This window comes from Pseudorca crassidens, chromosome 16 (assembly GCF_039906515.1).
Source record: "Pseudorca crassidens isolate mPseCra1 chromosome 16, mPseCra1.hap1, whole genome shotgun sequence".
In the NCBI taxonomy this organism is placed as follows: Eukaryota; Metazoa; Chordata; class Mammalia; order Artiodactyla; family Delphinidae; genus Pseudorca; species Pseudorca crassidens.
This window is the reverse complement of record NC_090311.1, coordinates 48,033,989-48,061,240: the sequence shown is the minus strand read 5'-3', so window position 1 is coordinate 48,061,240 and position 27,252 is coordinate 48,033,989. Positions and strand designations below refer to the sequence as shown.

The 27,252-nt window shown below is 52.4% G+C and overlaps 2 protein-coding genes across 3 annotated transcripts in view; one reads left to right on the top strand and one right to left on the bottom strand.

Annotated features, from left to right (window-relative positions):
* Positions 1 to 429: 429 nt before the first annotated feature.
* Positions 430 to 9,427, bottom strand: LOC137209100 (synaptotagmin-15-like). Of its 2 annotated transcripts, XM_067710300.1 has the most exons (8): positions 9,110 to 9,427; positions 7,899 to 8,091; positions 7,188 to 7,330; positions 5,944 to 6,239; positions 4,302 to 4,472; positions 3,571 to 3,694; positions 2,435 to 2,614; positions 430 to 1,527 (listed from the first exon to the last, which is right to left on the bottom strand). In XM_067710300.1, the coding sequence occupies exons 1-8, from the start codon at positions 9,114 to 9,116 to the stop codon at positions 1,385 to 1,387; spliced, it is 1,257 nt and encodes a 418-aa protein (XP_067566401.1). In that variant the 5' UTR covers positions 9,117 to 9,427; the 3' UTR covers positions 430 to 1,384. The 2 variants fall into 2 exon arrangements, 1 of the variants encoding a protein (XP_067566401.1); XR_010935896.1 differs by lacking the exon at positions 430 to 1,527 and having other exon boundaries at positions 2,475 to 2,614; positions 2,734 to 3,694.
* Positions 9,428 to 9,463: 36 nt separating this feature from the next.
* The window catches only part of GPRIN2 (G protein regulated inducer of neurite outgrowth 2), a 37,507-nt gene continuing 19,718 nt past the window's right edge, over positions 9,464 to 27,252 (top strand). Inside the window, exons 1-2 of the transcript XR_010935894.1 lie at positions 9,464 to 9,715; positions 9,970 to 10,275. The gene's annotated coding sequence lies outside the window, so the exon portion shown is untranslated. The remainder of the gene's footprint in view (positions 9,716 to 9,969; positions 10,276 to 27,252) is intronic.

Here is a 27,252-nt window from a genome sequence, read left to right as displayed (position 1 = left end):
AGTGGCCCTGGAAAGGTCACTGACAGCCATGAACCTCCCCTTGAAATGTGGAGGCGGTTGGCACCTGTGGTTTCATGACCCCAGGTGAAAGGGGAACAGTTCCATTTTAGTAGCTGGCTATACACACAGAGAATATACAAACAGAGAATGCCTATTATGTGTGTGCTACAGCACTATTAGAAATTCCTGGAGCGTGGACTACATTAAAAATGTACCCGTGAAATAAGTGAGGAAAAGCAAACACAAGGTATTCTGTGCGTATGGACCACCACCAGCAAAGCTTATATTTGTGCATTGGCAGACAATGGAGGTGAAGTCAAAGAGGCACAAACCGACGTCAACATTCACTACTTGCTTTTGCAGAAGTTGCTTCACTGCCTAAGGAAAGAGAAGATTCTGTTTTAAATGTTGTTCGAATTACACAGTAACGAGGCTTGAATCTGCAAGTTTAGTAGCATTTGGGTGAAAATACAAACTGTCTGATAAGTAACAGTGACAAGCACAAGGGCTGCCGGTGACCTTGAGTACATCTTCACGGGAAGTTGAGGGAACTTCCATCTTAATGAAGTTTACACCGACACCTACCATAACACAATAAGCATAGTGGAATTGCTAGGCTTACGGGAAAAGCTTTCAGCCCTGTGGGCTATGCTTTGGCCACATGCTTTCACCATTTCATGCCCAAAGTGAGAGCCCCAGGAGCGGACGCCCAGAACCCGTCCACCACTTGGTACCTGGGTGGGCTGCTTTCTCCTGCAGGTGTGAAGCGAGTGAGTCGCGAGCCCCAGGAGCCTTTTCTCCCAAGCCGTGCTGCCCAGGCATCCTGGGGACTGTTCTGCACCTACATGCTGATCCAGTTTCTCAGATTGTGCTATTTATTGTGGACCAACCAAAATAAACGCTTTGGGCAGTTCATTTTCTCCACCAGGCAGAAGGCAGAGAAACCACAGAGGAAAAAAGTGGAGGCTGAGCATCAACACATCATCAGTTTTCCAAGTTTCCCTGGCACTCCATGCAACGTGCACAGCTATGCTTTCGCTCTAGAGAGTATTTCTTCCCCATGCCTGAGATTCCGGTCCAGTTCGAGACTGGGATGACCAGGAGCCAGGATTCCAAGCCCAGGCAGCCCCACGGGTAAAGAAGGATGGAATGAGTCGGGAGGGCCTCTCGTGCTGGTGAGATGTAACCCAGCGGCCGCAACACTGTCCTGGCAGGGGCTCTCTTGTCGTCTCTTCTCTCCTGCACAACGGCACTCGTGATCCCCCGGCTCGGGCTGGTCCTGCAGCCCAGTGAGAATGCTGGATGCGGCGTCCAGGCCTGTGGCTGTCAGGCCTGGCTGTGGGGAGATAGGGCTCCTGGAGCAGACCCGAGGTCCCTGCCGGGGTCAGGGCTCAGCGGTGCAGCAGAGCGCGTGCCAGCGCCTCACCAGCTCCTTGGGTTTGCTAAGCATCTCGTTCCAGTGCTCCAGCTCTTTGCCTCGGGCGTACATGTAGGGGCCCACCACCACCCGGCCCAACTCGTGGCTCCCTGCGGGGGGGCGGGGCGGGAGAACACTGTCATTCTCTGGAGCCCAGAAGCCACATGACCTCATCCATCCCCAGTGCCTTCCCTCTCTCTCTCTCACTCCTCCCCTCGAAGGAAGTAGCCAGCCCCCTCCCTCTTTAACAGCCTTCAAAGAGGTCTTGACTTTGATCTGGAGTGGCAGCTGGCAGGGGAAGGGAGCCCAGGTGGAGAGCCTGCCTTTCCGTCGGGGCACCCACTCTGCCCCCACCCTCCCGGTGGGCCATCAAACCTGCCTCGCATCAAAGAGCCGAGGGAGGAAGGGGCCCCTCCAGAAGGAAGCCCTCTTCCATCAGCCTGCTTGTATATTCAGGGGGAGTATCCAACAATGATTTTCACCCACCAACTACCACAGTGGAGAAGGGGCTTGAGCTCTGGCCCATGAGACCAGCTGGCCCGACAGCTCTGCCTCAGTGACAGTGGACACTGGGGTGGGAGGCAGTATGGGAGAGCAGCCTGGGATAACTCCACCCTCTCATCCACACTGAACCTGACCCAGGACCCTCAAGACTTGTACAGAAGGCGTGAGGCAACACAAGGGCACGTAAAGAGCCACGGCACCAGGTCGTTGGGCTGGTGGCACGTAGCTGTGCCGTCCCCAAACTCTCTGGTGATCTGCTCCAGGAGGCGGTAGCAGAGGCCTTCCTTTAACCTCTTTCTAGGGTGCCATGGACAATCAAACCCGAGTAAAGCTGGGTGTGAATCCCAGCTCCCTCACTAGCAAGCTCCGCGTTCTTGGGCAATCATCTCAGTCTCTCTGAGCGCTAGTTTCCGTAGGCGGAGAACAGAAACCATGCAGCTCCCTCCAAAGGGTCCGTGCTTCCTGCATGCACAGCATTGCCCCCACGGCCTGAGGTTAAGGGGGCAGGCTTACTGTCCCCTTCGGCCCTCTGCAGCACTGCCAGGCTGAGGCTCGCCGTGTCCAGCTCGGCCGGGTCGGCCTTGAAGCTGAAGGTCTCGCTGTACACAGGGTTGGCGGAGCCCAGCACAGCCGAAGTCTTCTTGCACTTGACAAACTTGTTGTGGTTCATCAGAGACACCTTGACAAGCACACCTGGGGGGCAGTGCAGACCGCGGGCTAGGAGGGGCGAGCAGGGGCCCAGTCTCCAGCCTGTGGGAGGTCCGGCTGGGAGGGCACATGCCCCGCCTGGGCGCCAGGACCCCATTACTCACAGCTGCTGCAGCCAAAGGGCGTTACGAGAGGAAGCGGGGTTGATTACGGGGTTGATTAGTGTACTGCCTGCAGCCGAGGAAACACTCGGCTCCCTTCCTCTTCTCTCCTCTCTGTCTCCGGAACGCACCCACGGCCGGGCTGGGCTTTGTTCCTGGAACCTAGCACCACACTCCCATCCCTCCCCACAGGGGGCAGGTCCTGCCTGCCGGGTGCTCAGGCCTCCTGGGGCCCCTAAACACCTTCTCCTTCAGAGGACAAGTTTTTTTGGGGGGAGGCTTAGATGGGTTTTGGATCCGCAGTGGAGGGTTGAATGCCAGCTTGCTTACAGAGAGCCAGAGGCAGAGACGCATGGGGGCAGACACTGTGGCTGGGGGGGTTCACAGTGGGGCGGGACATGCGGGGTGAGCCCGAGCAGGGCTCCTGTGCCCCCAGCTCCCAGGCTCCAGTTGAGTGACCAGCTCTGCACGCAGGGGTGCCCCCGCCACCCCCAGCTCCCGGGGCAGGGGGGCTCAGGGCCTCTTCCTGGAGGAACTGGAACCTTCGCAGAAGGGCAGGGGCGGAGTCAGGCAGCGCAGGCAAGGAGCCAAGACACCGCTTTGCGAAAAGGGAGGGGCAAACTTGGTCTCAGGTGTCTTAGGGGTCTTGATGGAGGCCAAGGAGACGCAGCCCTGGGATTCACATAAGGAAGCAGCTTCTCACGCCACAGCCGCGCAGAGCGGGAGGGCGTGGCTCGGGAGGCAGTGATGCTCCCAGCAGCACATGCGAGCAGAAGCTGGACGGCGGGGGTGAGGGTCCTAAGCTCACGGGGTGGGCCCTGCCCCAGGGCGAAGGCTTACTGACAAAGCTCGCGTCATCCTGGAGGAGTCGGAGGCCCTTGGCTCGCAGCACGATCACCGTGAGGCGGTTCAGGCAGTCGTTGTAGCTGAGGCAGAACTGGAGGTCGCCAAACTTGGAGGGAGGCTGGAGAGGCCGAGAGGAAAGCACCCCTGTCACCCTGGTAGGTACTGGAGGCCCCCATGCCCTCCTCCTTCCTCCCAGCAGGCAGGCCCTGGGTACTCCGTGACATAGCCACACTCCCTCCTGGAGCCCACCCACCATTTTACAGATGGGGAGTTGAAGGGGCACGCTGAAGATCACACAGTAGTAAGGACCAGACCTAAGGATTCAAACCCGGGTCTGGGGTATTCCAAGGCCTATTCTGAGCCACCCGGACCCTCACTGGGGGTTGGGGGAAGGGTAGGTAGTTTCCTTGGCTGGTCCGTTTGGGGTGTCATCTTTCACAGCTGTCTGATCTGGATGGGAATCCAAACGTGGATTTTTCAGGATGCTCCAGGTAATCTGACCTCCAGGGCAGAAGAGGCTCAGGCACCCCTCCCTGCCCAGGCTCCACACACCCTCCTTGTCCCACGCAGCTCCGGCCCGGGCCCACCATGCTGAGTCACGCTTGTAGGGGTGGTGGGCAGTATGCTGAGGGCTGACACTGGCCAGCAGGTGCTGGGCCACACCTGCTGGCTGTCCACGGTAGTCTGACACATGGTGGCATATGTCTGGTGACCCTGACCTTTACCTCCAGGCTCTCAGCCTCCAGGTCTCTCCAGATGACGCGCCGACAGTCGCCCGCCAGGGTCTCCGTCCTCAGGGGGAACAGCACCTGGCCCAGGAGCTGGTGCTTCCTCTGCCTGTCCACGTGGTACACCGTGAACCTCAGCACCCTCTGGGTGACACTCTTGCTGGGCACCTGAGGGAGATGAGGGCCCAGCTGGGCTCAGGTGTGGAGTCAGGGGATGGGATGGCGTGGTATGTTCTGGATACAGGATCCTTCCATGAGGGGTGTCTCAACCAGGGACCTGTGCACCCCAAACCCAGGCATCCTCGGGGGACCCTTTGCTGCCGTTGGGCCAGTATCCCGGGGAGGTGGCAGGGTGTGCTCCAAGGACCAGCAGCACACACCACCCCCTGGACCTCAGAAGTGCAGGACCTTAGGCTCCACCCAGACCCATGAAGCAGAATCTACATGTAACAGGGCATCCAATGATTTGCCTACACATAACCGTGTAAGAGGCTCCCGCACTGGAGCCCAGGGAACCCGCCTGTCTCTGCTACCTGAGTTGGGCACCTGAACAGCCCTCTCCCTGAGACTCAGTCTCCTCACCTGTAAAACGGGATCATGTTTCTTACTCTCTGGGTTATAAAACCACGAATGGCAGATGGTTAATTAATAGTGATTTTCTTCTCTTTTCTTCTTCTCCTTCCCCTTCCCCCGTAAAGCACAGAGAGGCCAGGAGCAAGTCGGTGCAGGGACAGGGCAGGGAAGTGATGGGTGTAACTACGCAAGCATGACGTGCGGCTGATCCAAGCCTCCCCACCTTGGATCTGGATGTCCTAAGAGGAGCAGGTTCACCTGTGAATTCTCACAGCCTCGGCACCAGCAGGACAGCCAGGGACTGGGCCGCGTGCCACCCCTCTTCTCAGTGCTCAGCCCCGGAAGAAGGCAGGAGTCACACTCTTCCCAGATGCAGACTGACCTCTCTGTACCTTGCCGACCAGCCTGCTGCCCTGCTCTTAAAAATGTTTGTCCAGGGCCTCCCTGCAGCTCTTGAGTGCTGGCTTCCCGTAAGGGCCCCAGTTACCTGCTGAGGCTCCCAGGCCGCCGTGAGCTTGGCTCAGTGCCCCGGCAGCCTCAGCACCTCCAGACCCTGAGCGCATCCACCCACCATGCTGCCAAGGCACCACCTGTCGCAAGATGGCTCTCAGGTCCTGCTCTGGCTTCTGACGGGACGGGTGAGTTCCTGCCCCCACCCCAAGGGGCCTGGGAGGTCTCCCCCTCCACCTTCCGTGGATAACCTTGCCAGAGAGCTCCTCGTGTTCCAGGGCTTTGGGGTGCCTCCTTGAGCTCCATGAGCCAGGGCCTGGCATTCAGTGGGTGTTCCAAGAATATGTTTCTGTTTCTCACCTCCAGGCAACCTGGACAGGAGGAGCCTAGCCCGCTGCCCCCTCATCCCTCAAGTCTCTCATCTTCCCCCACCATGCAAGGGTGAGGGCTCTTGTACACCCTGACCTGGCAGGAGGGGTAAAGCAGAGCCTGTGGCACAGGGGTCCTGGGGGCTGCAGAGCCGTGGTTAGCACAGATGGCTGGGGCTCTCCTGCGCAATGTCTGTCCTTCCCAGGAGGGAGAGGGCCCCAGACCCTGCCCGCTCCGGAGGCCATACCTGAAAGATGACGTGCTCGTCGAACTGTGGGCTGGTTGTTCCGCGTTTGGTCTTGGACTGGAGGAAGCGCCGCTCATCCGGTAGCAGGTGGAGCTTCACCAGGGGGCTACAGGGCTCTGAGGGGGCTTGCAGCCGCTGTGCCTTGATCAGGCCCACCAGCAGTCGCTCGGCCCACTGCTGGTATTCCACAGAGAACCACAGCCGCCCCAGGCAGCCCTCAGGGAAGTGGGTCTCACTTTTGTCCTCCGGGATCTTGTAGAGCTCTGGATTGATGGTCCCCACCACGCATGCGTCTCCTACAACACAGGGGCTGGGAGGACTGGCAGGCCAGGGGAAGGCAGGGGCATGGGGGACAGCAAGCTCTGGGCTCCACTGCCACACCTCTCCTGGCCCAGCCCTTCCTGGCTGAGCTTTGACCAGGCGGTTCACTGGCCTCTCCTGACCACATTCGCCCCGCTCTCTTCTCCAGACTGAACACAGCCCCTCTCTCTAGTGCAGCTCCCCTAAGAGGCCTTCTCAGCACTAAGGCATTCTACATCCAGGCCTGCTCCTCCCTGGGGCTCCTAGCGGAGGCCACAGTATTCATTCAACCCCTGCTCTCGTGACTGACCCCCACCCCCAGAGGTCAGGGCCTGCAGGGCGGGGCGCAGTTCCCAGCATCTGGCCTGGCCCCTTTCCATGGTGTCCAGAGGGTGTCTCAGTAATACAGTGTTGTCCCTGTTCTTCCTCTTTAAATTAGAAGGGCCCAGCTGATTACTGGGTGGTTCCGGGGAGGCCTTCAGAGCACAGAGGCAGCAGAGAGTGGTGCGCCCAGCTTCCACCATGCCGCCTTCTGCATTGGCCAACCCATCATCCGGAAGCAGGACACAGCACAGGTTCTGCACCCAGGAACACCAGGGTTCCAATTCCAGATCTGTTGCTTACTGCCTCTGTGACCTTGGGCAAAGCACTGTTAACCTCCGGAGCCTCAGTTTTTTAATGTGTAAATTGGGGTGATAATCCCTCCCCCAGCCCCAGAGTTATGGTCTAACTCCAAAATGTCACATGAAACCACATCTGGCCCAGGCTGGGGTGCGGCAGGCATTTGGTAAGCCCAAGCACCTGGAAAGAGTGGTCACTGGGCAACTCTGGCATCCCCAGGGCCATCCAGGCTCTTTTCTGGAGCCAGGCCCATGAAACCAGATGGGTCCGCCCTGGCCTGAGCAGACCATGACCCCTGGGCAGGCCCTGGTGGGCACACTCACCAAGACTGCTGCGGGTGGCATGAGGCAGGAGCTCCGGGGCTGGGCAGGGGTCCTGTGGGGCCTGGGCCCACTCTCTGCTGCTCAGGGGCACCCAGTCTTGGCTTTGGAGGGAAGGGGGCACCACGAATGGTACACCTGGTGGCCTGTCCAGAGGCACGGAGATAACACGTAGGTGGCTAGTGAACAGTGTGGCCTCAGAGCGCTCAGCCCAGAGGGGTTGAGTGCCAGGCACTGGAGGAAAAAAAGCCAGCAGGAGCCAGGAGGAGGCAAGACACACACACACACACACACACACACACACACACACACACACACACACACACACACACACACACACACACACACACACGCAACACCTCTGTCTGCCCACAGCAGTGCTGACTTGGAGAAGGAGCACAGCTTCTGGAGTAGGTCTGCCTGGGTTTGAATGCCTCTTCTGCCACTTCCTAGTTGTGCTATCTGGACCCATTACTTACGTCCACTTAGCCTCACTTTCCTTAGCTGGAAAACGGGCTTCATAACACCTGCCTCACAGCTGTGGTGAGAACTGTGGGGTTTCTTTGTGATAGCTCCCGGCCTGCTGACAGCACAGAGGAGGCCCTCCATAAACAGACCTTTCCTTCCCCATGCCGCTCCAGGGGAAACGCCACAGGGAGGGCCCGAAGCAAGAGCAGGAGCTCCCTTGGCCCCAAGGCCCCAGTCCTGCCTCACCTGCTCGCCTGGGTCCTGGCATCCGGTGGGCAGAGCTTGTGTCCCTGTGTGCTGGAGGCAGACGTGGTCCCTGACAGCTCCTCATAGGCGAACGTGGCGCAAAGCCTCTTCCAGAGACACCGGCTCACCACCATCAACAGCAGCAGTAGCAGCAGTCCCCCAAGGATGCCCGCAATCACCAGGGCCACCTGCTCTGGGGGCAGACACCACCGGGATGTGATGCCTGGGGAGAGCCACTCCCCTTCACACCACTGGCAGGCTGGGGACAGAATTTGAGCAGCAAGGCCACCCCCCTGGGTTGGACCCCAGGGATAACACAGAAGCAGGTTTAATGTATCTGCTGGGGAGGGGTGTTGCTGGCTGGGCTCTGCTGGGTCTCAAGGAGAAACCATTTCCCTTATGGTCCTAGTGCACTGGGCAGAGCTTTCTAGTTTCCCTTGGAAAGCAGCTGGCCTGGGACTTGGGATTCTGGGTGAAATGAACCATTTCCTTGTGCTCCTGCATAGAAATTAACCCTTCTCTTATGAGAACCGCCATCTTCCCTGGACTCCTGTTCAGGCTTGAGGGTGAGCTGGGCACCCTGCACTTAAGGAAAGCAGGGGAAGGGATGACGGCCTGGGGGGCACTCAGAGCCCTACCCTTTGGGTCCTGGAACCTGCTGAGAGGCTGGACTGTAGCTTGAATTCTGTAACTTTCTCTAAAAACCGCTCCCTCCACCGAGCCCTCTCTCACAGCAAGCCCACTTAGCGGAGTCGGTGGGAGGCGGTGGAGGGGATGTGGATGAAGATGGGAGCAGCGAGCGTGAGAAACCGAAACACAGGCACTCTGCTACTGGCACCTGCACCCCACACTTGCCCGGACCTGGGAGGCTTCAGTCTGAGCCGGCTGAGAGAGCTCGGACCCTCGATCCTGCGCTAAGCAAGGAAGGTCCCTCTTTCGGGTCACGTGCGGGCGCGGGGCTTCCCAGGCTCTGGGGTCAGGACCCGGTTGGGTGGTGAGAAGGAAAGACACCCACACCTCCTGACCCGCAGCTAGCTGCGAGGAGCGGGCCTTACGCTCCATCCCCGCACCCCGCTAGGAGCGGGAGGCAAGGCAGGGCTGCGCCCCAGCAGAGGCCCGCGGGGTGAGGGAAAGTGCTGCAACAGGTGGCTGAGGGGCCGGGGCGCGGAGCGCGGCGCCGGGGTAGCGGGTGAGGAGGCGAGGGCACTTACCCTCCATGGGGCTGCTCTGGCCGGCCGTTGGGGCCGTTGGGGCGCGGGCCCGGGGCTCGGTCGCCCCTCCCGCCGCCGCCGCCGCTGCAGCCGGGCGGATTTTTAAAGCGCCGAGCGGGGCCGTCGGACGGACGAGGGAGACAGTACCTCGTTGCGCTCCGGTCAGCAAAGAACGGCGGGGGCAGGGACCCAGCTCCCGGAGGCCGCGGCTCCGCCCCTGCCCGGCCCTGGTCGTGGCCCTGGAAGGGCGCGGAGCCGACCATGCGCTCCCGGAACCGAAGGGCTCCGCGCGGGGCGGGGCGCCCGGGGGTCCCCGCGGCTGAGGCGCGAGGGCCTGGTTTCTCGGGCGCAGAGCTAAAGCCTGCTCCGCCCGCGTCTGGTAGATGGCTCCGCACCTGGCTCTTCACCCCTGGCGGCCTTGGCACGCGCTGTGCCCGTCTAGGAATGCGCCTCCACCTTCCGCAGATCCTCTGCAGACTGAGGCCCAGCTCCGACCCCTGCTCCCGGGAGCTTTCGCGGATTTCGGGGCCGAGTCTCCGCGCCCTGTCCGGCCCCGGCGCTGCGGTCTGACCGCGGGGGAGCGCAGGGCAGCGCCCAGGTTTACAGGTTTGCCGGCTCAATAGACACAGACAGCAATGAGGCGTTGGAGAGCGCATATTCCGCAGCTCAGTTGGGTTAATAATAGTACTCCCTCTAGGGTTAACGTATCTAATGTATTCAGATAGGTGACTGGCTCAAGGCTGGGGGAGCGCGGCGCGTGCCAGCCTCTATTGTGATTATCTGACGGAGGGCGGTTTCGCCTAGGCCTTGTCCCTACTCTGCACCCACAGTAACCTTTGTTTGTTTGTTTTCTGGCCCAGCCGTGAGGCTTTCGGGATCTTAGTTCCGCGACCAGGGATCCAACACATGTCACCTGCAGTGGAAGCGAGGAGTCCTAACCACCCACTGTCACTATTTCTATAGTGATTACTGTCAGACTGCAGGGGCTACGCCAATGGAGGCTGGTGAACGCAACCTTGACGGAGAGGCTGGAGTAAAGGCCCTCCTGGTCCGCAGCCTGCTCTCAGCCAGCGTGCAACCCCGTAGAGGATGAGCACTCTCCCAGGACCCCGCACAGCGTCCCTGCGGAGAGCTCTTGTGGGAGCGTCTTAGACTTCGAAGCATCTGTAAGTGGGGAAGGAAAGGAAGATATTTGTGGGCGGAGGGAGGGTCGGTCTTGTTGTTTCACGGTCTTGAACGTTGTGTCCAAAGACAGAGCCTGAGCCTGAGCCTGGACCTTGCTCCCAAGTGACACCTGTGCCTATCAAGGGAAGGAGGAGGCAGGGTAGACAAGGTGAAGAGCCCGCCAGTCTGTCAGTGTGCCTTAGGCCCCGCCCTGCCTGAGCCCTAAATGACCTGAGGTGGGATGGGTGGTGAACAGGGATCCCACTCCCTTCAGGGGAAGGAGTTTGTCTGGGAGCCTTTGGTCGCTAGAGTGCAGAGGAAGTGTGGTCAGTGTTTTTCAGGATCTAGATGGGCGTGGGGTGGTGAGAAGATGGGGGACCTCTCATTCCACTCCACCCCCTCACCCTGCTAGGTAGAGGCAGGGCATTTCCCCCACTGCCCTTTCCCCTCCCTCCGCGACCAGTCTTATTGGCTGGAGTGTCTAGAAGACCTGAGGCCCTGACCTCTGCTTTCACCAGACTGGAGATGGGGGCGGTGTCTCAGGAAATGGGGCTTTAGTGGCTCCAGACCTCCCCGTCTTTCCCCTCAGGTCTGAACTGGATGTCTGTGTTAGTTTCCTGTTGCTGCTGTAACAAATAACCACAAATTTAGTGGTTAAAAAACACAAATATGGGTTTCCCTGGTGGCGCAGTGGTTGGGAGTCTGCCTGCCGATGCAGGGGACACGGGTTCGTGCCCTGGGTCCGGGAGGATCCCACATGCCGCGGAGCAGCTGGGCCCGTGAGCCATGGCCGCTGAGCCTGCGCGTCCGGAGCCTGCGCTCCGCAACGGGAGAGGCCACAACAGTGAGAGGGCCACGTACCGCAAAAAAAAAAAAAAAAAAAAGAAAAGAAAAACACAAATATATTACCTTACAGTTCTGGAGGGCAGAAGACTAAAATGGACCTGCAAGGCTGCTTCCCTTCTGGGGAAAATCCATTTCCCGACCTTTCCCAGCTTCTAGAAGCTGCCTTCATCTTCAAAGCCAGCAGCAGCACTTTCTCATCTCTCTGACTTCCTGTCATCTACATATCTACTTTTTCTGCCTTTCTTTCTTTTTTTCTTAAATTTTATTGGAGTATAGTTGATTTACAATGTTGTGTTAGTTTCAGGTGTACAACAAAGTGATTCAGTTACACATATACATATATTAATTCTTTTTCAGATTCTTTTCCCATATTGGTTATTACAGAATATTAAGTAGAGTTCACTGTGCCATAGAGTAGGTCCTTGTTGGTTATCTATGTTATATATAATAGTGTGTGTATTTTAATCCCAAGCTCCTAATTCATTCCTCCCACCTACATTTGCCCTTTGTTAACCATAAGTTTGTTTTCAAAATCTGTGAGTCTGTTTCTATTTTGTAAATAAGTTTATTTATATCATTTAAAAAAAATTAGATTCCACATATGAGTGATATCATATTTGTCTTTCTCTGCCTGACTTACTTAGTATGATAATCTCTAGGTCTATCCATGTTGCTGCAAATGGCATTATTTCATTCTTTTTTATGGCTGAGTAATATTCCATTGTATATACGTAGCACATCTTCTTTATCCATTCATCTGTCAATGGACATTTAGGTTGCTTCCATGTCTTGGCCATTGTAAACAGTGCTGCAATGAACATGGGGGTGCATGTATCTTTTCGAATTATGGTTTTCTCCAGATATATGCCCAGGAGTGGGATTGCTGGATCATATGGTAGTTCTATTTTTAGTTTTTTAAGGAACCTCCATACTGTTCTCCATAGTAGCTGTACCAATTTACATTCCCACCAACAGTGTAAGAGGGTTCCCTTTTCTCCACACTCTCTCCAGCATTTATTGTTTGTAAACTTTTTGATGATGGCCATTCTGACTGGTGTAAGGTGGTACCTCATAGTTTTGATTTGCATTTCTCTAATAATTAGTGATGTTGAGCATTTTTTCATGTGCTTTTTGGCCATCTGTATGTCTTCTTTGGAGAAATGTCTATTTAGATCTTCTGCTCAATTTTTTGTTTTTTTTTGTTTTTTGCAGTAGGCAGGCCTCTCACTGCTGTGGCCTCTCCCGTTGCGGAGTACAGGCTCCGGACGCGCAGGCCCAGTGACCATGGCTCACGGGCCCAGCCGCTCCGCGGCATGTGGGATCTTCCCGGACCGGGGCACGAACCCGTGTCCCCTGCATTGGCAGGCGGACTCTCAACCACTGCGCCACCAGGGAAGCCCTCTGCTCAATTTTTGATTGGGTTGTTTATTTATTTATTTTTTTGACGTAGAGCTGCATGAGCTGTTTGTATATTTTGGAGATTAAACCCTCATCGGTTAGTTTGTTTGCAAATATTTTCTCCCATTCTGTGGGTTGTCTTTTTGTTTTGTTTATGGTGTCCTTTGCTGTGCAAAAGCTTTTGAGTTTAATTAGGTCCCATTTGTTTATTTTTGTTTTTATTTTCATTACTCTAGGAGGTGGATCGCAAAGATATTGCTGCAATTAATGTCAAAGGGTGTTCTGCCTGTGTTTTCCTCTAAGAGTTTTATAGTGTCCAGCCTTACATTTAAGTCCTTGATCCATTCTGAGTTTATTTTTGTGTATGGTGTTAGAGAATGTTCTAATTTCATTCTTTTACATGTACCCATCCAGTTTTCCCAGCATCACTTATTGAAGAGGCTGTCTTTTCTCCATTGTATATTCTTGCCTCCTTTGTCACAGATTAATTGACCAAAGGTGCTGTCTCCCTCTTTCTTTTTTTTTTTGGCTTTACTGCATGGCTTGCAGGATCTTAGTTCCCTGACCAGGGATCGAACCTGCACCCCCTGCAGTGGAAGCGTGGATTCTTAACCGCTGGACCACCAGGGAAGTCCCCTTCTTTCTTATAAGAACCTTTGTGATTACATGGGGCCCACCCAGATAATCCAGGATAATCTCTCCATCTCAAGGTCCTTTTTTTTTTTTTTAAATTGGGAAATAGTTGTTTTACAATGTTGTTTTAGTTTCTACTGTACAGCAAAGTGGAGTTCCCTGTGCTATACAGCAGGTTCTCATTTTATATCTATTTTATACATATTAGCGTATATATGTCAATCCCATCCCCCTTTTCCCCCCTTGGTGTCCATACATTTGTTCTCTACGTCTGTGTCTCTATTTTTGCCTTGCAAACAGGTTCATCTGTACCATTTTTCTAGATTCCACGTATATACGTTAATATACAATATTTGTTTTTCTCTTTCTGACTTACTTCACTCTGTATGACAGTCTCTAGGTCCATCCATGTCTCTACAAATGACCCACTTTCATTCTTTTTTATGGCTGAGTAATATCCCATTGTATATATGTACCACATCTTCTTTATCCATTCGTCTGTTAATGGGCATTTAGGTTGCTTTCAGGACCTGGCTATTGTAAATAGTGCTGCAATGAACGTTGGGGTGCATGTGTCTTTTTGAATCATGATTTTCTCTGGGTATATGCCCAGTAGTGGGATTGCTGGGTCATATGGTAATTAATTACCATATGGTTTTAAATTAATTAATTTATTTTTGGCTGCATTGGGTAATCATTGCTGCGTGTGGGCTTTCTTTAGTGGCGAGCGGGGGCTACTCTTCATTGCAGTGCGCAGGCTTCTCATTGTGGTGGCTTCTCTTGTTGCGGAGCATGGTCTCTAGGTGCGCGGGCTTCAGTAGTTGTGATTCTCGGGCTCTAGAGTGCAGGTTCAGTAGTTGTGACACAAGGGCTTAGTTGCTGCGCAGCATGTGGGATTTTCCCGGACCAGGGCTTGAACCCATGTCGCCTGCATTGGCAGGTGGATTCTTAACCACTGCGCCACCAGGGAAGCCCCCAACATTGTAGTTTTGATTTGCATTTCTCTAATAATTAGTGATGTTGCATCTCAAGGTGCTTAACTTAATCATATTTACAAAGTCCCTTTTGCCTTACAAAGTAACCTGTTCCCGGGTTCCAGGAACTAGGGAGTGGACATCTTTGGAGCTTTTGTTGTGCTGAGCACAGTGTCTGGGCAGCCCTCTGGGAGAGATGGTTTATATTCTCCTTCCTCCTGCTGCCCGGAGCTCTCAGCTTGCTCCTAAGCTGGGACCAGGCAGCTAGCAAGGCCCATGTGCCCCCAGATGGCAATCCTCCAGCCACCATGACCCCTCATTACCACAGCATACCCCTCCCCCCCTGACTCGCGACTGTCCTGTCTGCCTGACCACTCCTCCCTGATGGGCATGGCACACATTCATACCCAGCCACTTCCACAGTTGGGCCTGAGCTGCCCTGGGGCCCTTCTGGGTGTGGGGTGGGGAAGTGGATACTCCTGGAAAAGGCAATGCCTGTGGCCAGTCAAGAAGTGCCAGGCCCAGAGCTGCCCATCCTCCCCCAGCCCTGCGCTGTGCCTTCCCAGGGCGCCATCTTCCTCCCTGGCCTCCTTCCCTCACCACTCATAACCAAGCAGTCACCACCAGTCGCACCCAAGCAGTCACCAAGTCCTGCCTCTTCCTCCTCCATCCATCTCCATCACCATCAAGAACCTGGCCCAGGTCTCCGTCATGCCTCCCCTCATCAACTTTCTCTCTGTAGTTTAGATTCGATCCTATACCCCTGCCCCAGCTTATTTCTTCCAGGCTTCTCTCCCCATTCTCACCCACCGGGACACCCCATATCCCCCCGTCCCTCTGCAATGCTCAGGGCCCAGACTGGTGGAAATACTTCTGACAGCTCTGCCAATGCACCAGGGGCCTTTTCATTATGCTGCCCTCTCCCTGCCTGAGATATCCAGGGGCCCCCTCTCCTTCTTCACTGCTCATCCTTCAGGATGAGACTCTAGTATCTCCTCCTCCTCCAGGAAGCCCTTCATCACCCTTTCCTTGTCCTCACTGTACCTGCAGCTACCATGTTGCTTTATAGGAGTCTGTGTCTGTGACTGATACCCCAGCTCACTCTGCCTGGCAGACCAGAACCTCCATGAAGGCAGAGGGCCATGTCTTATTTATCTCAGCGTTCCCAATATCTACCTCCCGGCCAAGGCTGTGCTGAATGGTGGATGAAGAGCTTGTGCCCTCAGGCTGAGCTGCTTCCTGGCTTCTGCCACCATTGTCCATGGATCACACATCTTGGGCTTACCCTTCGGGGTCTGATAGGAGCTCCTTGACCTAGCCCTGGACACCAGCTGCTGGGGCTTGCACTTACTTTGCCAGCTCTATCTGCAAGCCCCTTACATGTCCAGCCAGCCCACTGAGTTCTGAGTCTTTCTTCTTCCACTAGAAAATGAGAGCAGATGGCAGGAGGGAAATCCACCTTCCTTGTTGCTCCTTATGTTCTGGTTATCATGATGCAGGCTTTTTTTTAATTTAACATTTATTGATTTAGGCTGCTCCAGATCTTAGGTTGCGGCATGTGGGATCTTTGTTGTGGCATGTGGGATCTTTACTTGCGGCATGTGTACTTCTTAGTTGTGACATGCATGTGGGATCTAGTTCCCTGGCCAGGGATCGAACCCAGGCCCCCTGCATTGGGAGTGCAGAGCCTTACCCACTGGACCACCAGGGAAGTCCCATGATGCAGGCTTGATGTACATGATCCCACTGAGCCCTGCCTTGTGTCAGCCTGTCCAGCAGGGACCACCTTTTCAGACGAGGAAACCAAATCAAAGAGGTTCCATGGCCCACCCAGTAAGTGGTGGAGCTGGACCTGACACCTGGCCCTCCTCATTCCTTCCTCCCCACTGACCCGCTGAAGGGCCCATGCAAGGCCCCTGGACACCATTTGCTGTGGAGATGACCATGAACAAGGCCAACAGCCACAGGCACTGTGGTCAGTCTCCCTCTGTCCACTGTCCCGTGGAGGCTCTGAGACCAGGCTGGCCTGGAGCCAACTCCGCAGAAAAGAATGGGCTCTGAGTCTGCCTGCAGCCCCGGCCCTGCTTCCTGTTTTCAGATCTTGCTCCTTACTGGGCCCCTGGGAGGTGGGAAATCTGGAAACAGCAGCAGGCAATGTTTCTGTTTTCCGTGGCCAAAAGGAAGTCATATTTCCACTGGAAAAAGCATTTCCAAGGAGGGTTGCAGGAAGTCCAAGTGTTTAAAAGCCTGCAAATGTCTGCAGGTGATTAATAATTCAGTGCAATGGATGATTCACGCAAAAGGCCACTTTCAATTAACCTTAAGAATCAGCCCTGTCTAAAGAAGTGTCATCTGTCATCACTTAGGAACAGAGAGGCCAGAGCAGGATAAAGGACACGTTGAGAAACGTGTGGAAGACTGTGTTTCTGACATTTATGTCAACTCCAGCCCAGTCACCCCAGGTCCCTCTTTGTGAGATGGAGAAGGGTTTCCCCCACCAGCATCATCGCTTTTCTCTGGTTTTATTAGGGTGGCCTCAGCCACCCTAATAAATTTCCCATAACCTGAATTTCCCATAACCCCTTCTGCTGAGGAGCTTGGAGGGAGCATCTGTCCTTGTCAGGTCAGAAGTCCCCTCCTTCTCTCCTACTCCACCACGCTGGCTTCAAATGTGTGCCATCCTATGGACGACCACCCAGGGTCCCAGGGTGCAGCCCAGGGCCCACGGCTCACTCCTGCCTCCCAGGGATGTTCTCTGTTCCCCTGCCCAGTTCTCCCTGCTTCCTGTTCCCTGTTGGCAGCATTTTTCCTCTCCTGGCAACGGTGTCCTGCCTCTTCTTTCTCGGGAACGACTCTCTCCTCTCCTTGTCCACGTAGTAGCTGATAGAAGCCGATCTCTTCCCTTTCCCCCCTGCTTCTTTTCTGGAGCTTTGCACATGACCCAGACCACAGCGATAGGTTCAGGGTGGGGTCATGACCTAATCAGAATCAATCCTGGAATTTTTGTGGAATCACTCCCTTTATTGGTGGGAGTTGTTGAGCTGCAGGAGCTGAGTCTGGGGATGTTGGGAGCGCCCGTGTGGAGGAGTGTGTGTGAGACAAGAGCTCAGAGCAGCGTGGGAAGCCTGAGGAAGCTGTCTCACTCTTGGTCCTGCTGTGCCGGAGGCCATTTATCCCGGGTGGTGCAATAAATTACCTTTTTTTTTTTTTTTCTTAAGCCAGTATGAGTTGATTTCTGATATTTGCAACTAAGACTCTTAATTAATTGTTAGCCAAGGCAGGAAGTGAATGGGAGGTGGGGACAGCAAGCTCTGTGAAGCTCTTATTCCCATTTTACTCAGGTGGAAAGTGCGGGACATTGAGGAGATGAGGCTAGGGAGTGGCTGGCCAGGTTTGATTAGCTGTTCTAGCTCCGGGTTCCTTGACCACCAAGGCTGCCCCTCAGAGCAGAAATCAGGGATCAATGCAAGGCTTGCCCTTTCTGAATTGTCACCTCTGACCAGGCAGCTGTCCCAAGGATTGTTGGCCACTCGAGTGTAGGGTCTTATCGACCAGGGCCATTTGTGACAAACAACAGTTAATTTACTACTTAGCCTTCAACACCCACCCCAACCCTTCCTCCAGCTTCTCCGATGCTCACAGTGGAACCCAGATTTTGTTAGAGGCAGCAGTGTGCTTGGCCCCCAGGGATGCATCTGGAGGGTCTGAGCCATTCCTGACACCCACATCTCCCTTTGCTACATTCTGACTTGGCCAGCCCTCTTTGCAGCTAGGGGTGGCCATAGGATTGTGTTTTAGCCAGTGAGATCCATGAAGACATCTTCCAGGGGGCTGCTGGGAAAAATTTTTTTTCTTTTGATATTTCAAGTTGTTAAATTGACATTTTGGCTGAGATACTAAGAAGTTAGCAATCGAACTCCAAAGGGTGGGGGTAGACGATGATGTCGATTTTCAAAGGCGGCTGAGAACCAGCTAGATGGCTGGCCCATAGTGGGAAAGAAAAGGCTGGGAGAGTGGAGGAGAGAGAGGACTTGGGAGATGCCATGGGGAAGGCTGGGCTGTGACGTGGGACCCTCGGCAAGCGGGGCAGGGGGGAAGCTACACCCTCCCCTCCAGCCCAGGGAGCTTCGGCTTCAACAGGACCACTCTGAGAGCTCGCTTTGGGAGGAAATGAACTGGTGGTTGGTGCGCACAGGCAATTGTGGCTTCTGGCTTGAGATGGTGGAGAGAGAGCCAGAGGCCCGAGCAATCTGCTGCTGTGGTGGGAAGTAGCTGCCCTCCCTCTAATGAGGGTCAAAGAGCTGTGGATCTCGGGGACTAGATGTGCCACTTGTGGTGGGAATGTGGGTCTGAGTGACAGGGAATTACCACTGGGGCTCCTGGGGCTTGTCAGGATGCGGGCTGTGTGCATAATTCCCATGATCGGATGTGGGCCACATGAACGGAAGAGCTGGGGTGATGGGGCTGCAGCAGAAGGAAGTAGGCGGGAAACTTTCTAGGGGCTGAGAAGTGAGCAAGTGGCTTCTGATTCATTTGTTGGGGGCTTCCCTGGTGGTGCAGTCATTGAGAGTCCGCCTGCCGATGCAGGGGACACGGGTTCGTGCCCCAGTCCGGGAAGATCCCGCATGCCGCAGAGCGGCTAGGCCCGTGAGCCATGGCCGCTGAGCCTGTGCGTCCGGAGCCTGTGCTCCGCAACGGGAGAGGCCACAACAGTGAGAGGCCTGTGTACCGCAAAAAAAAAAAAAAAAAAAAGAAAGGACGTTCCCTACTCTTCCTTTCCTCTCTCCTTATGCTCTGACCTCAGAAGGCTGCAGTAGGCAAGGTGAGAGAGTAGAAGATGCTGACCACAACACTGTCTCAGAGATCAGGGGGTTGCCTGAGGCTGGCCCTGGCTATGGGAGACGGGAAGACTTAACGCTAGCTCAGGTTCTCAGATGCATTACTTGGGCCGGGCTTTTCTGAAGACTGAATCTGTTGTTGAACCCAAGTTCGTGTGCCCAATGCACAGTGAGGCCAAACAAGCTGAGATGTTGGATTTTGGAGCAGAGAAAGGTTTATTGCAAGGGCCAGGCAAGGAGAACTGGCTCAAAAAGCCTAACGTCCTCGATGGTTTTCAGGAAAGAGTTTTAAAAGCAAATTTGGGGGAGGGCTGCAGGGTATGTGACTTTCTACTGACTTGCTGGTGGTGAGCTAACAGGGTGATGTTCCAGGAATCTCAGTCATCAGCTTTCTATCTAGTTCTGACCAGCCTGGGGTCCAAGTGCTTACGCTCAGCATGTAGTCACCATCCTCCGCTTGGGTGGGAGCCTTAGTTCCTGTAGAAGAACTCAAAGATTTGTATCAAATTGCTATTCATATCCCCCACCCTCCCCAAGGAGGAACCAGGACCCTGCCCCAAGCTGCACTATTGTTTCTTTTTTTTTTATAGATTTTTTTTTTTTTGATGTGGACCATTTCCAAAGTCTTTATTGAATTTGTTACAACATTGCCTCTGTTTTATGTTTCGGTTCCCTGGCCACGAGGCATGTGGGATCCTAACTCCCCGACCAGGGATCGAACCCGCACCCCCTGCATTGGAAGGCGAAGTCTCAACCACTGGACCACCAGGGAAGTCCCTGCACTATTGTTTCTTGACTGCAGGAATTTGTTTCTGCATTCCCTCATTTTCCTAATTAGTAACTGTTTGAATCTGCTCTTTGGAACTCAGGGAAGGTCTGAAGCCTTTTTCCTACAAGCAAGAAATGGGGGGTACTTCCCTGGTTCTCCAGTGGGTAAGACTCCACGCTCCCAATACAGGGGGCCCGGGTTCAATCCATGGTCCGGGAACTAGATCCCGCAAGCGTCCGCATGCCGCAACAAAGAGTCCACATGCCATGCCACCACTAAAGATCCTACATGCTGCAACTAAGACCCCATGCAGCCAAAAAAAAAAAAAAGAAAGAAAGAAAGCAATGGGGAGCACAGAAAGGCTTTTATACCCAGGAGGGCCCCACAGATTCCTGCTCAGTTTCAAATCAAGACTGTTGAGGGCATGAGGGCAGTGGACAGAAGAGAAGAAATCTCTGTTGACTGGTGCTCCATTCCAGGTGTGGCCTCCATAGAGAGCTCAGGGCTCTCTCATATCTTACTCCTTTCCCCCCTCCAAATGGATCATGTGATGAGGGACAAGGCCATCTTATTGGACTTTAGGGCTCAAGGCTGAGCGTTCACTATACAGAGCAAATCAGTAAAAGTGCTGAGCCTGTGGGGAAGGTTATTCTTTGGGTACCTTCTGTGGCAGATTAAATTATCCGTCCCAAGTCCTCTTTTCCCTGTATTGGAATTGTACTTCCTCATTCTTGCACACAGTGGGGAAACTCACCTCCCTTCTACTTGACCTTCAGCTTGGCCTTGTTACTTGCTTGGGCCAATAGCACGTTAGCGGAGATGAGGCGAGCAAAGGCTGGACTTGCCTTGCTCTCTTGTGCTTCTGCCATTGAGGTGAGAAGAGCACGACCCAGGGAGCTGCTGGTTCCAGACTGATGAGAGATCTGTGGAGCAGATCCAAACCGGTCTGGGAGCCTGGAATCAACTAGGTCAGCTTATGCCAACCTACCCCAGCCAAGGCGCAGACATGGAAGGGTGATACAAATGCTTACTGCCCAAGAGATTCTGTAGGCAGCAAGAGTTGACTGAAACACAATCATTTTCTTGTTGATTACTTTGGTGAGACTAGAGTGGGGAGCTGAGCAGGGCTCACCTTTGACGAGCTGCATCCTTTCTCCTGCTTCACAAACCTTGCAGCTGTGGCCTCAGGTAGATGGTCTTGCCACTTCTCCTTACTGGCTGACTTTGGTCTTCCCTGGACCAGCCTTAATCTTTTTTTTTAAATTAATTAATTTAATTAATTTATTTTTGGCTGCGTTGAGTCTTCATTGCTGCACGTGGGCTTTCTCTAGTTTGCGGCAAGTGGGGGCTACTCTTCGTTGCGGTGCACGGGCTTCTCATTGCGGTGGCTTCTCTTGTCGCAGAGCATGGGCTCTAGGTGCACGGGCTTCAGTAGTTGTGGCACGCGGCCTCTAGAGAGCAGGCTCAGCAGTTGTGGCGCAAGGGCTTAGTTGCTCCGCGGCATGTGGGATCTTCCCGGACCAGGGCTCAAACCCGTGTCCCGTGCATTGGCAGGCAGATTCTTAACCACTGCACCACCAGGGAAGTCCCTGGACCAGCCTTAATTGTTGTGGGAGTGGTAAAGCTCCAAGGCCTGGGTGCTGGTAGTGGATTTAGGGGAAAGAGAGAAAAAGGCTCAGGGAGGATACCTGGGGTTGTTGTAACACAGCATCCTTCATCCTTCTTCTGCTAAAATGGTACCCTGTGTGCGTTGTCTCAGTGCTGATGGCTCAAGTGTGGTTGACCCCACCCTCTGTTTTGGAGCTGGCCTTGATTCCTCTGCAGTTCCCTCTCCTGGGTGCAGTGATGGGTTCAGAAAGACACAGGCACAGGGATGATCAGGGCCAATGAGATGTAACCCATTTTTCCTCACAATGGTGGGAGAGAGACAGGTGCTCTTCCCGAACGCCTTGAATATAACGCAGGAATCTTGCATGATTAGAAAAGAGCCCGATGAGAACAGGATCATCTTGGAGTTGTGGTGACCAGAGATCAGAGGGAGAGAAATATTGGGTCCTGGTGACAGTTGAATCAGACCATGTCTGAAGCCAGAACACTGTTGAACTTTTCTCTTAGGTGAGTCTACAAATTCCCATTTGTACTTAAGCAAGTTTGGGTGGGTATCTGCCATTTGTAATCAAGAATCTCAAATGATACAAGATTGCCACCCGCTTTGAGTTCTCCGTGGGCCAAACTTGTAACTCAGAGTTTGTTTACCTGGCCTTATTTTCTGGGCATCTACCCCTCTTAAGTGAGTGTATATGTATACATGTGTATGTGTGTTTACTGTTGGACATGGTAGAAAAAAAGAATTTATATAAAAAGATATTGAGCCACATCTCTACAAATGACCCACGCAGACATAAAGAATGGACATGTGGACACAGAGGGGGAAGGGGAGGGTGGGATGATTTGGGAGATTAGGTTTGACATAAATACACTACCATGTGTAAAATAGATAGCTAGTGGGAACCTGCAGTAGGGCACAGGGAGCTCAGCTCGGTGCTGTGTGATGACCTAGATGGGTAGGGTGGGAGCGATGGGAAGGAGGTCCAAGAGGGAGGGGATATATGTGTACATATATCTGATTCACTTCATTGTACAGCAGAAACTACCACAACATTGTAAAGCAATTATACTCTAATAAAAAACATATATATATATTGAGCCGCTGACCAAATACCATCCCTTGAAAACTGTCTACACAAAGTACATACTTTACTTACATTATTTTATTCATTCATTCTTCATAACCACCCTCTATAGTAGGTATTTATTTTTCAGATTATGAAGTTTTCTTCTTTTCAAAACAAACAACTTTTTATTGAAGTGTAGTTGACTTACAACATTGTGTTAGTTTCAGATGTACAGCAAAGTGATTCAGTTTATATATATATATTTTTTTCAGATTCTTTTCCATTATAGGTTATTACAATATATTGAATATAGTTCCTTGTGCTACACGGTAGGTCCTTGTTGTTTATCTATTTTACATATAGTAGTGTGTACCCGTTAATCCCAAACTCCTAATTCATCCCTCCCCTAACTCTTTCTCCTTTGGTGACCATAAGTTTGATTTTTATGTTATAGTATGTATTTTTTTTTATCAGTTAGGAATTATTTTGGCTACAGTTTACAGAAAACCTGACTAAATGTGGCTTAAACCATAAGGAGATTGGTTACCATATTTTATTAACTTGAAGATGCCATTGATTATGAAATGTATCATTAGTACACTACCTTCTTTGCATAAGAAAAAAATGCTATCAAACTATGAAGCAATTTTTTTTTTGTGTGGTACACGGGCCTCTCACTGTCGTGGCCTCTCCCGTTGCGGAGCACAGGCTCTGGACGCGCAGGCTCAGCGGCCATGGCTCACGGGCCCAGCCGCTCCGCACCATGTGGGATCTTCCCGGACCGGGGCACGAACCCATGTCCCCTGCATCGGCAGGCAGACTCTCAACCACTGCGCCACCAGGGAAGCCCTGAAGCAATTCTTTATTATCAAATCGTTTGTGAGATGTGACTTGATTTTAGAGGTATTACATGTGACAAAGAATGTGGATCTTAGAATTGGTGAAATATAGTATTACTTAACAAGAAATTGGAGCTAGATGGCCTCAGATTTGGTGTGGCAAAGAGTATCATCAAAGACTCAGGCTCCTTGTGTCGTTCTGCTCTGCCATCTCAGCATGTGTCAGCTTAAAGTTGCAACATTGCTACTATAGCACCAAGCGTGGTGTTCTCTATCACCAAGTTCAAAGGCAGAAAAAGAAGGAAGAGGACATGGGTGGGATAAGTGCTTCTTTCCTCACTCACTTCTCTCCTTCCATCAGAAAGCCCTGAGCATGTTGACTCATACCTCATGGGCAAGACCCACACACAGCCATGCTGGTTTCAAGGGAGACGAAAAAAGCAGGTAACTGACTTTTCAGTCTTACAGTGGGAGGTGGGCGAGGGACTTCAGAGATGGCTGTCCGTGTCACAGGGTTTTTGTTCCCATTTTATAGATAAGGAAATTAAGGCTCAAAGAACCTTAGTTATGTATCTTTAGTTATCCACCCAAGCACACATAATTAGAAATTGGTCAAGCCTAGATTTGAAGCCAGTGTTGAGTGATCCAAAGTCCATGTTCTTTTCCTTGTACCATGAATCATCTGTATGTTAAAGACACACAGTGAGAAACTTCAAACACAAAGAAGATAAATAATAAGGTATGTATTTGAATGCAAACACTGTACAACCCGACTATCAGTGGGTAAAAGAGATAAGGGTTTACTGTTCTTGGGTAACAAGCAGCCCAGAGATTGGCAGCCTAGGGAAAGGCAGCCACTCAAGGATTTCATTAAGATTCTAGGCTCCCTCATTCCCCTCCTTTAACTTCCTTATTGTGTAGCTCTGTCTTTATGGTCACAGCATGACTGCTGCATCTTAGGACATCACATCTCGCTTTCCTTACTGATGATTCCCTCTTATATCTCATTGGTCAGCATGAGGTCACAGGGCTACTCCTAGTTACAAAGGAAACTAGGAAATGTATATTTAGCTGGGCACATTGTCATCCTGGATAAAACTGTGACTCTGTTAGGAAGAAAGAAGAAGAGAGAACTTGGGTAGTGTTTGTCATTAGTGCTGTGTGTGTACCTGGCCAGTGCAGTTGGCTTTCCTTTTTTCCTGCAGGTGGTACAAACCTCCGCTTGGGGCTTAGGCATGGATGTGTGATTTACTTTGGCCAATGAAATAAATATGAGTATAAGTGACACATACCACTTTCTAGTGGAAGCTTTAAGAGTTGGTGTGTGATTCCCCATCATTTTCCATCGATGTGGTGCCTGTAAAAGCATATGTCAAGAAGCCTCCAGCTGCCTGGGTTCCTGAGGAACTATGAGGAACAGAGCTCTCTTGCCAACTTATGATGGACATAAAGCAAGAGAGAGAAATAAGCCTTTGTTTAGTTAAGACACTGATATTTTCACGAGGTTTGCTATTGCCATGTAACCTAGCCTATCCTGACACAGGTAAGCAATCAGCAGTGTCCATCATTTGGTCCTCACGCAATATAATGATAGGATCAGCAAGGAACCAACACCCTGGCCTGAACTGGCACAAACAATGTCCCAGTTTCGCCAGAGCAAGGGCTGTTTTAGTGGCCTCATAAAAAGAATTGAGTCCATAGGTTCTCAGGCATGAGGGATGCTTGCATATCTGGAGCAGCCATTGATGCCACATCTGAGCCCACTGACTCAGCCACCCTCCCACCAGCTGGCTCTTCAGCAGTGTCTCTATCTCTTTGTCAAGTCTTAGAAATAGATGTGGTGAGGATCTGCCATGTATACCTGCTTCCCTCATAGAATAACAGAAACCATGTTCCCTCTTCCATCAGATGCACTCTGTCCTGGTCAAGGGGGTTTGGGTATGGGATGCAGATTAGGTCAATCAGATGCTTTCAGTCTGAAACCTGAATCTTGAGTGGAATAATCCAGACGAATTGGAAACTGATTGGAATTTATTCGCCTGCATGCTAAAGAGATCATCCATTCGGTTCTGCTCTCTAGTCCTCAGAGCCTCACTTAGTACAGTTCTTTCTGGGCTCCCTGAAAGCATTGCACATCACCCAGAGATTATGGACCTGGAGCTGGAGGCAGTCACTGATTGAGAATCTAGGTCCCCTGTGGTCTCCTGTTGCAGTGGATATGAGTAGAATTTCGGTGGCATATGGTAAAATTGCATTCATTATCTTAGGCAAGAATATTTTAACAAGTATGTTTATGGGAGGAAGGATAGGAGTGGATGTCGTGTGGCCAAAGGTGCAGCTTGCAATGGCTATTTGGTGTTTTTGCCTGTCCAGAATCAATCTTGCTTCTTCTGGTGACAAAATCCATGTGTTCTCCTCTGTTCTCAGACCTCTATTCTTAGGGTCGGCTGACTTCTCCTTGACTCTAGAGCTTGATCCAGACCTGGCCAGTCAGAACATTGCATTCCTTAGGCCATGGTGATGCGTGAAGAGCTGGGCAGTGACTCATGTTAGTTTATTATGACTCAGACTTAGAATTTAAGGGGAACTGTTGGGAGTGATAATAACAATAATAGCTATTACAATAATTTGACATTATTCTCAATTCCTAAAACTCTTTTCCATGGACTTAGAGCTGTGAGGATCTAATCCGGGAGCTGCTGAGTTAACAACGTATGGAAAGTCGAACTAAAAGAGACGAAGAGGTGCCAGGTTCTTTTTTTTTTTTTAAATAAATTTATTTATTTATTTTTGGCTGCATTGGGTCTTCGTTGCTGCTCACAGGCTTTCTCTAGTTGCAGCGAGCGGGGGCTACTCTTTGTTGCGGTGCACGGGCTTTTCATTGTGGTGGCTTCTCTTGTTGCAGAGCATGGGCTCTAGGCGCGCGGGCTTCAGTAGTTGTGGCACATGGGCTCAGTAGCTGTGGCTTGTGGGCTCTAGAGCACAGGCTCAGTAGTTGAGGCACTTGGGGCTTAGTTGCTCTGCGGCATATGGGATCTTCCCAGACCAGAGCTGGAACCCATGTCCCCTGCGTTGACAGGCGGATTCTTAAACAGTGCACCACCAGGGAAGCTCCGAGGTGCCAGGTTCTGCTGACATCATTTAAGCCTCTGGATTCAGCCAAACCTGATTTTGGACTCTTGCCTTACAAGAGCCAAAGAAAAGTCCTTTGGTGCTTCACCCAATTTGAGTTGGGTTTTTGCCTCTCGAAGTCCAAAGAGTACACTGGCTAATACACTTCTTTTTTTAAAAAATATATTTTATATTTTATTTATTTATTTATTGGCTGCATTGTGTCTTCGTTGCTGCGCGTGGGCGTCCCACTGTGGTGGCTTTTGTTGTTGCAGAGCATGGGCTGTAGGTGCGCGGGCTTCAGTAGTTGTGGCGCGCGGGCTTCAGTAGTTGTGGCGCGCGGGCTTTAGAGCACAGGCTCAGTGCAGGCTCAGTAGTTGTGGTGCACGGGCTTAGTTGCTCCGCGGCACGTGGAATATTCCCAGACCAGTGCTCGAACTCGTGTCCCCTGCATGGCAGGCAGATTCTTAACCACTGCGCCACCAGGGAAGCCCTGGCTAATGTACTTCTATGTAGAAGTACAATACATCACTGGTGGCACCTGCTATGCCCACAGCCCTAGCAGAGGGGACAGCTAGTAGGTGGACATGTTTTAGACCATGTGGCCATTGGGTGGGAGAGGGCCACATGATCTAAAGTGCTGAGTTCATCGGCTGGGCAGGACTTGTGAGCTTTTCTTTGGCATTAAAGATCATGTATGTCTATCAGATTCCTCTTGTTTGAACTGGGAGTTTGGAAAGATGGCAGGAGCAAGGCAGCTAGCTGCAGAGGAAGACGCAGGATGCATTAAGAGATGCCACCAGGAGGAGCTGGGGCCTTGGTGATTCAAGGTGTCCAAGCAGCTGGAATTCTGCGTCAGCAGAGGTCTCTAGTTGGTAGAAAGAGTGGAAAAGAGG

What these genes read in the sequence shown, in the direction of transcription:
- LOC137209100 (XM_067710300.1), bottom strand. An exon ending in TGCCACCCGCAGCAGTCTTG is followed by an intron (nt 6,240 to 7,187) that starts GTGAGTGTGCCC and finishes CCTGTGTTGTAG; the next exon opens with GAGACGCATGCGTGGTGGGG. An exon ending in TGGAGGCTGAGAGCCTGGAG is followed by an intron (nt 3,695 to 4,301) that starts GTAAAGGTCAGG and finishes CGGCCTCTCCAG; the next exon opens with CCTCCCTCCAAGTTTGGCGA.